The 14,413-nt window shown below is 34.7% G+C and overlaps 1 protein-coding gene across 1 annotated transcript in view; it reads right to left on the bottom strand.

Annotated features, from left to right (window-relative positions):
- Window positions 1–11,155, bottom strand: part of LOC127842912 (glycogen debranching enzyme-like) — an 81,112-nt gene extending 69,957 nt beyond the window's left edge. The window contains exons 1-3 of the mRNA XM_052372725.1: window positions 10,853–11,155; window positions 1,983–2,064; window positions 101–323 (exon numbers count right to left, since the gene is read on the bottom strand). Of these exons, the coding sequence (XP_052228685.1) occupies window positions 101–323; window positions 1,983–2,061 (302 nt within the window). The 5' untranslated portion in view covers window positions 2,062–2,064; window positions 10,853–11,155. The remainder of the gene's footprint in view (window positions 1–100; window positions 324–1,982; window positions 2,065–10,852) is intronic.
- Window positions 11,156–14,413: the final 3,258 nt, after the last annotated feature.

Raw genomic sequence — 14,413 nt, 5'->3', positions numbered from 1 at the left:
TTTTTTTAAATAATTACGGATTGTTAAAATGTCTTACATACACAGTATACAGGTATTGAGTGGTAAGATAGCAAATGTTAAATACTATCCTACAACTTGCCTGCCATCTATAGTGAAAAAGTAGTTAAACGATCCAGCAGTGACGATGGAAATTTCACTGAAGTCATCGTGACTATCGCTCTTAGATCCAGTGGAGCTCTTCCATTCCAGCTCGTAGTATGTTGCCCTCTCAAATGGCTCTGTTTTGTCCCTTGGGTGGTTACAGAACAGCCTCACATTGCTGGCATGGAGGGAGGGCCCCAGTATGAATCTTAGATGCCACCCTGTAAATTTGGAAAATGATATAAAAAGTGCAAAAAGTAATTAAATGGGAAAAATTAGTATATGGGCAAAAAGTAACAAAATGGGGCAAAAGTAATGAAATTAAGTGTAGTTCAGAATAATAAAAGATTTGTATGAAAAATGAATATGGTTAAATATTTTATTTCTAGGGCAGGCACATTTTTACTTTTCAACAGGTCTGTTCGTCTGTCTGTCCGTCCTGGCCACTATCTCCTACTACACTATAAGCACTAGGACCTTGAAACTTACACACATGGTAGCTATGAGCATATGTGCGACCCTGCACTATTTGGAATTTTGATCTGACCCCTGGGCCAAAAGTTATGGGGGTTGGGGCGGGGCCGGGTCAGAGATTTTCACTCATTTTTTATGTTATTTTACATTAACTTCTTCATTTCTGCACCGATTTACTTCAAATTGATACTGAACCTTTCATATGACAATACGGTCAATCTCAACTATGCATGGCCCTATTACCAACCCTGAGGCGTCCCACCCACATAGGCAATACCCACCCAAAATTGCCTTTTACTATAACTTCTTCATTTCTACACCAATTCACTTCAAAATGATACTGAAATTCTCTTATGACAATACGGTCAATCTCAACTATGCATGGCCCAATTACCAACCCTGGGGCGCCCCGCCCAAATAGGCCACACCCACACAAAATTGCCTTTTACTATAATTTCTTCATTTCTACACCGATTCACTTCTAATTGATACTGAACTATTCTTATGACAATACGGTCAATCTCAACTATGCATAGCCCCATTACCAGCCCTGGGGTGCCCCACCCACATAGGCCACACCCACCCAAAATTGCCTTTTACTTAACTTCTTCATTTCTACACCGATTCACTTCTAATTGATACTGAACTTCTCTTATGACAATACGGTCAATCTCAACTATGCATGGCCCCATTACCAACCCTTGGGCGCCCCTGGGTCAAATATGCGGCGTGGGGATACACGTGGGCCTCTGCTGCGCCATTTCTAGTTAGACTTTGTTTAAGATTTCAACAAACAATAATATCTCAAAATAGAAAACTGTCCTTATAAAGTGACGAACATACATGAAAATTAAATCTCTCTGAGCAGACTTTGTTGAGACTTTGTTATCAATGCATTAATATTGAACAATCTTGACATGGTTCAATATGAACAGGTGTATACAAATCAGGCATTAAATATGTAAAACGTCTAAGTCTCAATGCTGTGACAGGTTTCTCCATATAAAACATTACCTAAATAGTCATCGCAATTGCAAACATTAAACATTCACACTTAAGCCTTTACCACTTGGATACATTTGTACGCATTTTGGCGCATTTGTAATCACTTAGAAGTTACATTTAATTAAATACCTTTCTTACTAAATTCAAGTTTTAAGGCTTCATCTCCAACCCTTAGTTACTTGCAGTCTGTTCTGATTTATGCTGGTTGCAAAAGCCATTTTTACTTTGCTTCTTATGGGGTAAAGGGTTAATAGGAAACTGATAATTTGCAGAGATTATATTTATTATTTATAATTCTCAGTTTTCTACATCTGAAACTTCTTAATGTATCTACTTTTACCTAGAACAGAATTGGGAGTCATGCACAAGGTATAAATATTAAATGGGTTTTTTTTAATTACCTTTTTCCAGACGAAACAGAGTGCGTTCAAGGTTGTCATCTTTATTCAAGGTGAGCACACGCACTTGACAGGTAGCCATTTTCTGTAATGACAACCACTGCTAATTGGGGTCCTTTTTCCCTTTTAAAAATGGAACATGGTGGTTAAGTTTACATTTGTCACAAACAGAGCAGGAAACCATACATGTATAAATTTAAAATTAGAAAACAACTGCACAGATCTTAAGTTTTTTTTACTGATTTTTACCATATACTTTTATTTGTATTTGCTACAATAATATTTTCAATCTGTAAGATCATATTCCACCAGCTGAAAATGCCATTGTGGTGGTGCAGCATAATGCTGCATAAGCTTATTTCTCTATCACAGATATCTCCATCAAGCAATCCTGGAGCATTTCACAATATAGGTCATGTTCATCATAAACTTTATCCAGAGTATGTTCAAATGTTAACATGTCACATCACATAAACAAGAACTATGATTTACCCTTTTCAGCAATATTACAAATTTATACACTACTAAATTGCATATACTTGAGTCATGTTCTGGGAAAAAGGTGTTTAATGCTAATGCTTAAAGTATCACCTCAGATAAGCCTCTGCAGTGTGCACTTTCTGTCTTAACCGGATTTTGCTTATATCAGACTTCCTTTACATAAAAAATACAGAAGCACTTTTGTTAAACACAGAAGTGGAAAGTGTTGTCCCTGATAAGCCAGTGCAGACTTCACAGACTTATCTTGGATGACATTTTACACACTGTCTCTGTTTACAAAAATGACATTCAAGCAACATTTTGCATCCTTTTTACAAATGAACATCTTTAGTGATAGCTGTTAGTGATATGGTGATTTAAGCAGCTCCTCTAAAGGAAGTTTCCTGTCTAAATGTATATGAAGTAACATTGTTTAACATTTGTTTGATAGTTAAGTAAAATAATAAAAAGTGTGTGTCTCTGCACAGGTCTGCATAAACATTATTAGCTTTATAATAAGAGTGTATGTCCTTTGGAGCTTTAATAGCTGCAATTATTTATAGTGAATATTATTATATTTACTTGTAATGGAAAAAAAAATTTATTATCCTAAGCATGCTCTTTTTATTATGTCCCCCACTATAGTTGTGGGGGACATATTGTTTTTGCCCTGTCTGTTGGTTGGTTGGTCTGTTGGTTGGTTTGAGCCAACTTTAACATTTTGAAATAACTTTTGCTATATTGAAAATAGCAACTTCATATTTGGCATGCATGTGTATCTCACGAAGCTGCACATTTTGAGTGGTGAAAGGTCAAGGTCAAGGTCATCCTTCAAGGTCAGAGGTCAAATATATGTGGCCAAAATCGCTCATTTTATTAATACTTTTGCAATATTAAAGATAGTAACTTGATATTTGGCATGCATGTGTATCTCATGGAGCTGCACATTTTGAGTGGTGAAAGGTCAAGGTCATCCTTCAAGGTCAGAGGTCAAATATATGTGGCCCAAATCGCTTATTTTATGAATAGTTTTGCAATATTGAAGATAGCAACTTGATATTTGGCATGCATGTGTATCTCATGGAGCTGCACATTTTGAGTGGTGAAAGGTCAAGGTCAAGGTCATCCTTCAAGGTCAGAGGTCAAATATATGTGGCCGAAATCGCTTTTTTTATGAATACTTTTGCAATATTGAAGATAGCAACTTGATATTTGGCATGCATGTGTATCTCATGGAGCTGCACATTTTGAGTGGTGAAAGGCCAAGGTCAAGGTCATCCTTCAAGGTCAAATATATGGGTCAAAATTGCTCATGTAATGTCACTTCTGCAATATTGAAGCTAGCAATTTTATATTTGAAATGCATGTGTATCTCATGGAGCTGCACATTTTGAGTGGTGAAGGGTCAAGGTCGACGTCATCCTTCAAGGTCAAACGTCATATAGGGGGACATTGTGTTTCACAAACACATCTTGTTTAATAATGAAATGAACTTTACATAAATCTTAAATAAAAAGCAATTACTTGAACATTAGGTTGTTTGATGCTGCAGACTTAAAAATTCACTGACCAAGGCCTTTCCTGCTCTTTAACAAAAATGATGTAAATTGTAAAACCTACTGATCCCAAAGCAAAAAGACCCGTATTGTTTTCCTAATAAAAAATTTCAATTTTATAAGAAAACTAGAAATGTTTCACAAACACTATATATTCTACGGTGGAAAGAAAGACAAAGAGAAATAATTCCGCCAAAACTTGTTGCAGTCAAAAATCTGTTCTTTAAGGCAATATACAAATTGAGGTATTTAAATTGTAAAAGTTTAAACAAGATTCTGCCAGTAGTTAAAGGGTACTTACTTTAATAAACAAGCGATGTGTTTGTGAAACACTATGTCGCCATACATTTGACCGTTGACCTTGAAGAATGACCTTGATCTTTCATCACTCAAAATGTGCAGCTCCATGAGATACACATGCATGCCAAATATCAAGTTGCTATCTTCAATATTGCAAATGTGTTCATTAAATGAGCGATTATGACCCATATATTTGACCTTTGACCTTGAAGGATGACCTTATTCTTGACCTTTCACCACTTGAAAGGTGCAGCTCCATGAAATACACATGCATGCCAAATATGAAGTTGAAACTTCAATATTGCGAAAGTTATGGCAAATGTTAAAGTTTGCACAAAAAAGAAACAAACAAAGCATCGACAGGGCAAAAACAATATGTCTCCCACTAAAGTGGTGGGGACATACAAAAAATAGAATATATATTCTACAGTAGAAAAAATGGACAAAGGGCCATATTTCTGTCAAAACCAATCAGGACCAAAATTTCTTTAATTGTGATTCCAAAACATTAAAGAGAAATTGAACTGTGAAAGTTTGAGCAAGATCCAATCAGTTGTTAAAGAGGAGTTGAAAACACAACATTTTGGGACAACATATTCTAAAACAGATAAAGGGTCATTATTATGCCAAAACTTGTTGCAGACAAAGTTACTGTATTTACTTTCCAAAATCATACTGTCAGTGTTTTTTTAACATTTTGAAAATGGGGTCGGGTCCCTTTGAATAGGGAAAATTTGCAGTGTTTGGATTAAAATTGGGAAATTAGTGTTGTTGCTGTTTTGCTAAAAAATGCTTCAAATTGAGAATAGAAGTGTTTTCAGTATTATTTTTACTAAGGTTGAACTTATAATAACCTAATAATCCTAAAAATAAAATAAAAATAAAAAATCTGAAAACCTTCAATTGGGAATATTTAGCTCCCATTTGGGAAAAATATATGCTTTTTTCCATTGGGAATGGGGCCAAATACCGGATCTGATTTTTTATGGAAACAAGATATGTGTTAGTCATAAACACTATAACCCTTCTGCGCCGCTTTGAAGCTATATATTTGACCTTTGACCTTGAAGGATGACCTTGACCTTCACCTTTCACCACTCAAAATGTTCTGCTCCATGAGATACACATGCATGCCAAATATGAAGTTGCTATCTTCAATATTGCAAAAGTTATGGCAAAATGTTAAAGTTGGAGCAAACAAACACACAAACCAACCAACAGACAGGGCAAAAACAATATGTCCCCCACTACTATTGTCCCCCACTATAGTGGTGGGGGACATAAGAAAAACACTGACTGTAAATGAGAACAGAAATGGCTTGGATAATTTGGCATAAGTCACTCTTTATGAACAATCGTTGTTTCAAGGTCTCATGATCCATTACAGCAGTGTTCACAGCTAGCATGTGTGAAACTAATGGCCACGAGCTGTCTGTGATGTACAACTGCACAAGCCACACTGTTCAAGGACAAATAACAGCAGAGGACCAATAATAAAAAAAAACTTAAATTCTTAAAATCCTGTCAGAGCAGCAAACATGTTGTTGTGAATTCTATAAATGTTCAACTGTTTCTAACAAGAATTTATACTAAAAAGCAGATATTTAACTAGCTTTTGATTCCATTTGTCATGTTAAATTTTGCTGGGGATTTCCATTTACCCTTGTGCATGTGCAGACATCATATGGAAGGTCTCTTAATACTTGTATGGGTCCATCATTTTTAAGTATACATAAAAGTATACATAAAAGTGACAGCACATTGTAATTCTGCATTATTTAATGATGTATATTTCAAATTTTAATATTGCTTCCAAATCTGTTAATAATGGCATTTAGTACATCAGAAACATTTTCAAGGAAAAATGCATTTATTATCTCTGCTTTTTTATTTTATTAAATTTCTTTTTCTTTTATTGTTTATATTGTGCCTCCATGTCAGACCTTATCACAACTGGAATTCATGGAGAAACACTAAATTAGATGTAATTAAATTTTATTTTATTAACGAAATAGGTAAAATTAAACAGATAAATATGGTATTTTCCAATGGCTCTTGGACTTGTATCAGTAAATTAGTAATGTATCAGTAGTCAAAGACATTGTAAAGTTCTTCTTGAATGCTTCAAGCTTCTATGAGCATACAGCTCAAAATTCTTCCTCTTAAAAGAAAAAAAAGACATGTTAAACAAGAGCTGTCACCATAGGATGACAAATGCCCCCTATAAACGCTTTGATAGAAGTTATGAGCATTTAACCATGCTAAATCCTTGAAATGCACTTAGTGACCCCGTGACCTAGTTTTTGACCCGGCATGACCCATATTCGAATTTGACCTAGATATTGTCTAGATACAACTTCTGACCAAGTTAGGTAAAGATCAGATGAAAAGTATTTGAAATAGAGAGTGGACACGAAAAGTGTGACAGACAGACTGACAGACTGACTTACAGACGGACAGTGCGAAAACTATATACCCCCTTTTCTTCGAAAGGGGTCATAAAAATATGTCTCACAATGTTAATAAAATCTGGTTAAATCAAACTAATACATTGTAACAAACACAATACCTGTTACCATAGACATCAATTTTGTTTGTATTGTATGGACATATGCTCAAACAAGTTATGAGACCGAAAGCTGAAAAGTTGAATTGACCATTCAATCTATCTTACAGGGAATTTAGATGATAGTTGAGGCCAAAAAAAAAAGAATAGGTCCGTTTCAGGTCTCCCAACCGTGTCTCCCAAATTGGCGCCGAACCTCGACTTTTTATTGGGGTCGCCAGAAAAAAAATACAAAAAATCATTCATTTTCATTCATATAAGATGAAATATCAAGCAAACAAAGCATATATATGCATGCATTTCTTATTATAAGCTTTTGTAGCCTTCCATTCTAGTAACCGAAAAAAAAAAATTAAAAAAAATCCCTAGCATGTCTTACCGTAGCATCAGCCCTCTTAATGAAATCATTCGAATTTTGGAAGTGAAAAAATACAAAAACACGCATGTGTTATATGGAAATATTAAGTTCAATGTGCATTCTTGGACATAACAAGGAAAACTGCATTCAAATAGGCAATGTTTTGACAAAGTACTAAGCTCCCTTAAGTAATCTGTTTCATGTACACATTCTCTCATAGTATCGGTCCTTCTGATTGGTTGTTACTATTTGCTGCTATGCGCACGTGCTTGTTCTATAAATAGTAACTTAACGGAAAAAGGAAACTCTTGCTCATTTTGTTTTTAAAATATTTTTACATTTCATTGAAAAATAAGCGGCATATAACACATTTGATAAAGCTACTATTAATAAATTAACAAAATGCTTACGTGTCTGTTACGTAATTTTAAAATCGTAGCATCACCTTGGAATAAATATGACCTACTTTCCAATGAACACCGGAAATCATGAGAATGATCGTCGTAATAGTCAAGGATAACCATCAAATAAATACAACTTCTAAAATTTGAAAAAAACATTAATTTTCCAGCACTTCTTGAAGGTTTTTTGTTAAAGGGACGATACCATGAGGAGGGCCGATACTATGAAAGTAAGGGATACCTACCGACAATGTTATTTTTTCCAAGGAGACCAGACACGGACCCAGGGATTTCAATAGATTTTAGAAACCAGGAGTCAATGACCCCTGGATTGAAATTTTGAGGAGTCAAATTGAAAAATGCTGGGGTCAATTTTGAAGCGCGTTAATTGTGTTTTTGTCTGTATTATTCATTTTTTTTAGATAAAAAGATGCTCTAAGAGTAACACAATATCTTAAAAAGTTATACTGCTTTAATTATTAAATAACAATACCATGATACATAACACAACATATTTTAATGAATTGGTACACAAAGATCATGACAAAATATAAAAAATTTGTGCGAACAATATCGACTAAGTTTTTCAAAAACAAAACATGTTCCTTTCACGACTTTTATTATTTCTATCACTATACTATGTTTATTTGTAAAAACATTAATTGCTCATTAAAATCTACTTCATCATAACACTTTTAAGTCTTTTAACACATTTAAGTAATTTAAGATATGTACCTGTAGCACCTTTTCATCACATATTTATCATCATTATATGTATATTATCATCATCCCTATGATAGCTTTTGTAACAAAATACAATCTAACTGCATGGAACATCTAGTATATCTATTACTGTTTATTCGAATACTATACATGTCCGAAATATGTAAACTTAAGAATGCCTTACCTGTAGTAGTTTAACTGTAATAATCCAAATTTTCCTTGTTGTTATCTGGTTTAACAAACCTAATCAAATGTTTGTTAAATCCAGTTAATGCTTTCTCCATTATTGAATAACCATTACTTGTTATTTGAATCTGTTGTTGTTGAATCGCCAGCTTTGAATTGAACGCGGGTTGAATGTTAATTTACAATACGTCCGGCATTTACAATGTCGAAGGTCATGACGTAGCAATTTAATTCTACTCGGATAAATTATATCTAATCAAGGAAATGTGTTTTCTCAATGTTTATGTGTAGTATTATGACTTGTTAGTATAATAAATGAACTGTGCTTCCGGTTTATATAAGATGGGTGTAACTCGTAATTATTGGTGGATTAACAAACTGACAAAACTTGCTGGACTTAATAATGGATCTACGTAATTAATGGACCTTTGATCAATTTTGTTTTTTCTTTAATTATTTTCGCCGACTTTCTTTAACCGTGCCGTCTGCAAAGTCTGCAAAAAACCCTGCAATTATCGGATTGTCAATCAATTATCATGTAATCACTGCTGCTAATTACCCAGTTAGTGCGCATGCACTATTTAGACGGTGACATGTGTATTGGAAGAGATGAGATAAGATAAACAACGCCCAGGGTATTCCTTCGATTATAGACCGAGTTTCAAATACTGAAACATTTATGTCAATAAGGAGCACAACGGGATTTATTACCATGGAACTCGAGATGTTAACTGACTGACGCATGGGTCAAATTTTCTATGCGTCAAAATGACGCACGGCAGAAAAAAGGGTTGCGTCAAAAGCGAGTCGTTTTTTATTTGCTCGCGTCAAAACGCAGGATTCTGCGTCTATTGAAATCCCTGGGACCTATTTTTTTTTTGGCCCGATGTATATTTTTAGCAATTTTTTTGTTTGGAATACTTGACGTTTAAAAAACTTACACGTGTTCATGAACCATTGACGTGTTTGAAAATTGGATTAATATTATTATCAATATTCTGCATGAACACCATATCGATATTTTAATTTGCGCATTAGGGATATTCTTCATGATTTTTTGCATTTATTTATGCCAGAAAATACTTAATATGGCTCATATTAACGAGTAAAGTACTGCCTGGATTCCAGTCAAAGAGTTAACATGAAAAAAAGCATTCAAGACTTGCAAATACCAGCAACCCTGCAAGAAGATCTAGATCGGCTACAAAAATGGGAACACACTTGGGATATGGAATTTAATCCTTCCAAGTGTACGCTTATGAACATCACCAGGTCAAAACGTCCCTACAAATCCACTTACACACTCCACGGTCATATTCTAGAAACAGTTAGTGATGCTAAATACTTGGGTGTTAGCATCACATCTGACCTCAGCTGGAATAAACACATAAACCAGATTACTGCAACAGCCAGTCAAACACTAAACTTCATCAAACGAAACATTCCCATAAAACACCCACGCATTAGAGAATTTGCCTTCAAAACCCTGGTCCGCCCACAACTTGAGTATAGTAGCTCAGTGTGGAGCCCACACACACAACACAACATAAACAAGATCGAGATGGTCCAACGCAGGGCCGCTCGATGGGCTACAAATGATTACTCATATCACAACAGTGTCACACACATGCTAGACAAATTAGGGTGGCGTTCACTTGAGAACAGAAGGTATGACTCCCGGCTACTGATGTTCTATAAAATTGTCCACGGACTGGTTGCTGTACCAATGCCTCCCTATGTCACTCCTCCGACCCGGCTCACTAGACATTTGCACCCTCTTTCATTCAGACAAATCCCCACACCAAGCAACTACTATAAATTCTCCTTCTATCCAGCCACTATTGTCCTATGGAACTCTCTACCAGCCAATATTGTACAGGCACCTACCCTGGACCAGTTTAGGCTGGGGGTGACCAAACTAGACCACAGTTTCTAAGCAGGTTGGCTGTTTTTAACCTTTTATCTGTATATTCCTTCTTTTAACTAACACTATCACCTTTGTTTCTATGTCTCACAAATACATTATGTATTACTTTTATCTCCTATACACTTCTTCCTTAATTTCCTAGCACTGACACGCACCTGCTTGTAATGCTAATTGTTGGCGACTAGCAGTATATATAGATAGATAGAACCAGGACTGGGTCAGTAGCTGGGACTCCTGAGTTGGATAATTGCAACTATCAAAGTAGGCAACCAGACTCAAATCTTTCAAGTTAAGTTGCAATTTAAATGATTTCAACATGATTGATCAAATTTTAAATGGTAATTTTCAACAAAATCACATATAAATGCAAACTTACCAACGGTTGTTTATGACACTTAACTTGTAATCCGATTCACGAAGTCATTTTGACTTTGCAGCAGCTTACACAAACGGCCTTGACCTTGGCTATGACCAATTAACTTTTCAGTCAGAATATCCAAGGACGCGCACCAAGTCATTAATTTATATTATACAAAACCTTTGCATTGAATAAGTATTTTGCAAACAATTAAGTGTTTTCGATTGAAGATGCTTATATTATGAGCAATTTTTGGGGAAACTAACCAGGAACTCAATGTGTCACACCGGTCTTACTGACCTGTGTGAATGCGCGCTAAGCATTGTGGGAAACGGACTTTTTTCCATCATGGCGTTGGTAAACATAATAAACACGGAAGTGAAAAATGGTAATTAATTATTATCAAAAACAGGCCCCATCAAACCGGGCCAGCTGTAATATATACATGGATGCAGTTTGTGCTTCAAAAGGAGCCACTTTTCATGTCGGTCTATTGTTTGTAAGAATCACTAAACACGTAACTTAGACTAACTAAACACGTTGCAAGACTGTATCTTCGAAATAGTAAATAAATCAAAATAATAAATAAATATTTATAATTAAATACCTGCTGAAATTTGAGAAAGTAAACGATTTAAAATAAACGCTGTGAACATTACAAGGAATCTTACATGTAGGCCTCATGTGTGAGAGGATTAATCAGGGATAAAATAAATGGAGTTCAAACTCAAAGGATCCAACATTTTGAGGAGGACGTCATGGTATCTTGGACATTTGGCACTTTCATATATTTATTTAGTAGATACTGAAAATGCTGAATGTGCTAATTGCAACATCAAAGACGAGCAGGTGAGATTTTTACAGCTTTATTTTTCTTGACATAATGTTGTATGTTTTCCATTTAATTTATATGGCGCTCTACTCCTAATGGCGCTCTAGTCTTATTTATAAGACGCGCAAAGAATTTTGAGATACTTTTTATATGGGCTAAATTCTTTGCTCCAAATATTACCCATATAATAAGTAGCTTAATATTTAAGAGCGTCAAAAATTTGGACTAATGGCGCTCAATTTTAGCTCGGCTGTTTTCGGGGAAAACCCTAGGTATTGTCATAGCTCGTCGTCAGATGTCCGTGTCGTGCTAAAATCTTTACATCGGCTCTAATATCAAAGTGCTTCCACCTATAACATTGAAACCTCACATGTATATGCACCGTGATGATTTCTACACGCCACACCCATTTTGGGGTCACTCGGTCAAAGGTCAAGGTCACTAACCTCTAAAAAATTCTTTTAATAAATTTCATTTATTCAAAACTGCACCGCAGCCTAACTTGGCACCCATAATGTGGTGCTCTTGTTTATATATAATTTTAAAAATGTATTAATAAACAGAATAGTTTATGCATGTATAAATAAAAAGATACAGCCATGAACAGTGCGTTTTAATTTTTAATAAATATGCTTTGATTGCGTATATGCAAAACAATGAAGTCCATATATTGTTAACTGATTTTTAAAATGTTGAATGTCACACATTATGTACCAGTCCGTTTATGTACCGACACTTTATGTACCACTATCTGACACTTTATGTACCATATTTATAATATAAAGAGATAACTAATTTAGTATGAATGTGTGTTATTGATGAAATGTATTTTGTGTGATAGTATTTATGAATTTAGACTTATATATTGGCCATAGATTTTATATTTTGTCAGATTGTCTAAGTGTCACTGAGTGTCTTAGTTTAATTTATTAGCCCAAGTACATGTAGTACTTAATAAATGACTTATTAGTCTTACCTGAAATTGAAGTAAATTATAAAAATTCATTTGTCTCTTATCTTATCCTGACTAAGGATTATAAAGTCTAAAATGTTTGTATTATATTGTATAATTGAAATGTGATACTTTGAAGAGAAGAGAGAATGACCTTAATGTTCAAACTGTAAAAAAATCAAATTATTTCCTTCTTTAGACTTTAATCATGTTTAGAGAATGACCTTAATTCATTAGGACTGCTATGAATGAATGGACAATAACACCTATATTTTATGTAGGTGGTACATAAAGTTTCAAAGTACACAAAAGGTCTGGTCCATGTACATAAGGTGTTACACCCTAAAATGTTCATGGTATCAGTGTTTCAATAATGTAGTGTTTCTTATTATGTATTGCTTAGGTTGTTTTGTTTCAAATTTGCATTTATTTTAAAGAATTTTCAGTCATTTTGTGAATTCCATGTTTTTTGTAATAAGGTGAAATATGTTTTACATGGCGTCAAATATTAATTCATGGTCGCTATGGTGTAGAGAATGATGTCCGCTGGGCGTGGGTTCGTTCAATACTCTGGGAGTTCTCATTATCGTCTCCATGGACAACAAGTTCTGGTGTACCAAGTAGTAGTAGTAGTAGTAGTAGTAGTGGTGGTGGTTGTGGTGGTGGTGGTGGTAGTAGTAGTAGTAGTAGTAGTAGTAGTAGTAGTAGTAGTAGTAGTAGTAGTAGTAGTAGTAGTAGTAGTAGACTAGTAGTAGTAGAAGTAAGATCAGTAGTAGCAGTCATAGTTGTTGTTCTTGTTGTAGTAGTAGATAATTAATTAATTAGTAGTAGTAGTAGTAAGAGTTGTAATGGTTGTGTTTGTATTTGTATTGAATTCTGATAATAGAACACAATGATGCTGCTGCTAAAGATGATGATGATGAATATGATAATGCTGCTGCTGATTTTGATGATGATTATATGATGGGACTTTGGTATTATAAAATTTGTGAGGTTCAAATACAAAACCTGTTGGATAATAAAACTTCTCATTTTATGACAAAAGAGCTAGATTGTAGAGTAAAAAATAAGTATAAAATTCCCTAATAGGAAAGCTACCATTAAAGGACCGTGACTTGTGGGCTTCATCAAAAGCAATGCATGAAACAGTTATATCTCTTTCAAATGCACTCAATATTGCTGTTCCAATTGATATGCTCAGAAATGCTTCTGGATGGGCATACACCAATGAGTACTTTCCTTCAGTTATTTCTTCTAAAGACACATTAACAACACTGTCGCCCTTAGCAGGAATTCCGGACGCTCCCCCTAAGATGTTCCCTCCCCAGACATTTCCCCCATTTTAGTTTTAGTGCTTACATTACCCCCCCCCCCCCCCCCCCACCCCACAATAAATTTATAATGGTTTGGTTGAAGTATAATCTTGATTTATTATCAAAATGATTTTTTTTGCTTATGTAATCTTATGTAATTAACTTTTAATATGAAGCAGCTTGTTTGTTGTTTTCTTTGGATTAATCATTCATTATTTTTGTTAAACTGTTTAAGGAGTGCATGTAAATCATTAGTAAGACGTGCATGTTGGTGTACTAGAGGAATACTAGAGGAATACATGGGATATTCTCAAAATCTTACACATGTTATTTTTAATATAATTAAATAGGATCAATTGATGAATTAATTCAGTTTGAGTCAACTTAGGCTGGGTTGTGGAACTATAGTTATTTGTTGTTTTTAATCCAATTAAATAGGGTACTATGTAACTGTCAAAGAAAATATGCATTCATTCGCATAT

Source organism: Dreissena polymorpha, chromosome 8 (assembly GCF_020536995.1).
Source record: "Dreissena polymorpha isolate Duluth1 chromosome 8, UMN_Dpol_1.0, whole genome shotgun sequence".
NCBI lineage: Eukaryota > Metazoa > Mollusca > Bivalvia > Myida > Dreissenidae > Dreissena > Dreissena polymorpha.
Note: the sequence above shows the minus strand (reverse complement) of the source record. Positions and strands in the feature narration are given on the sequence as shown.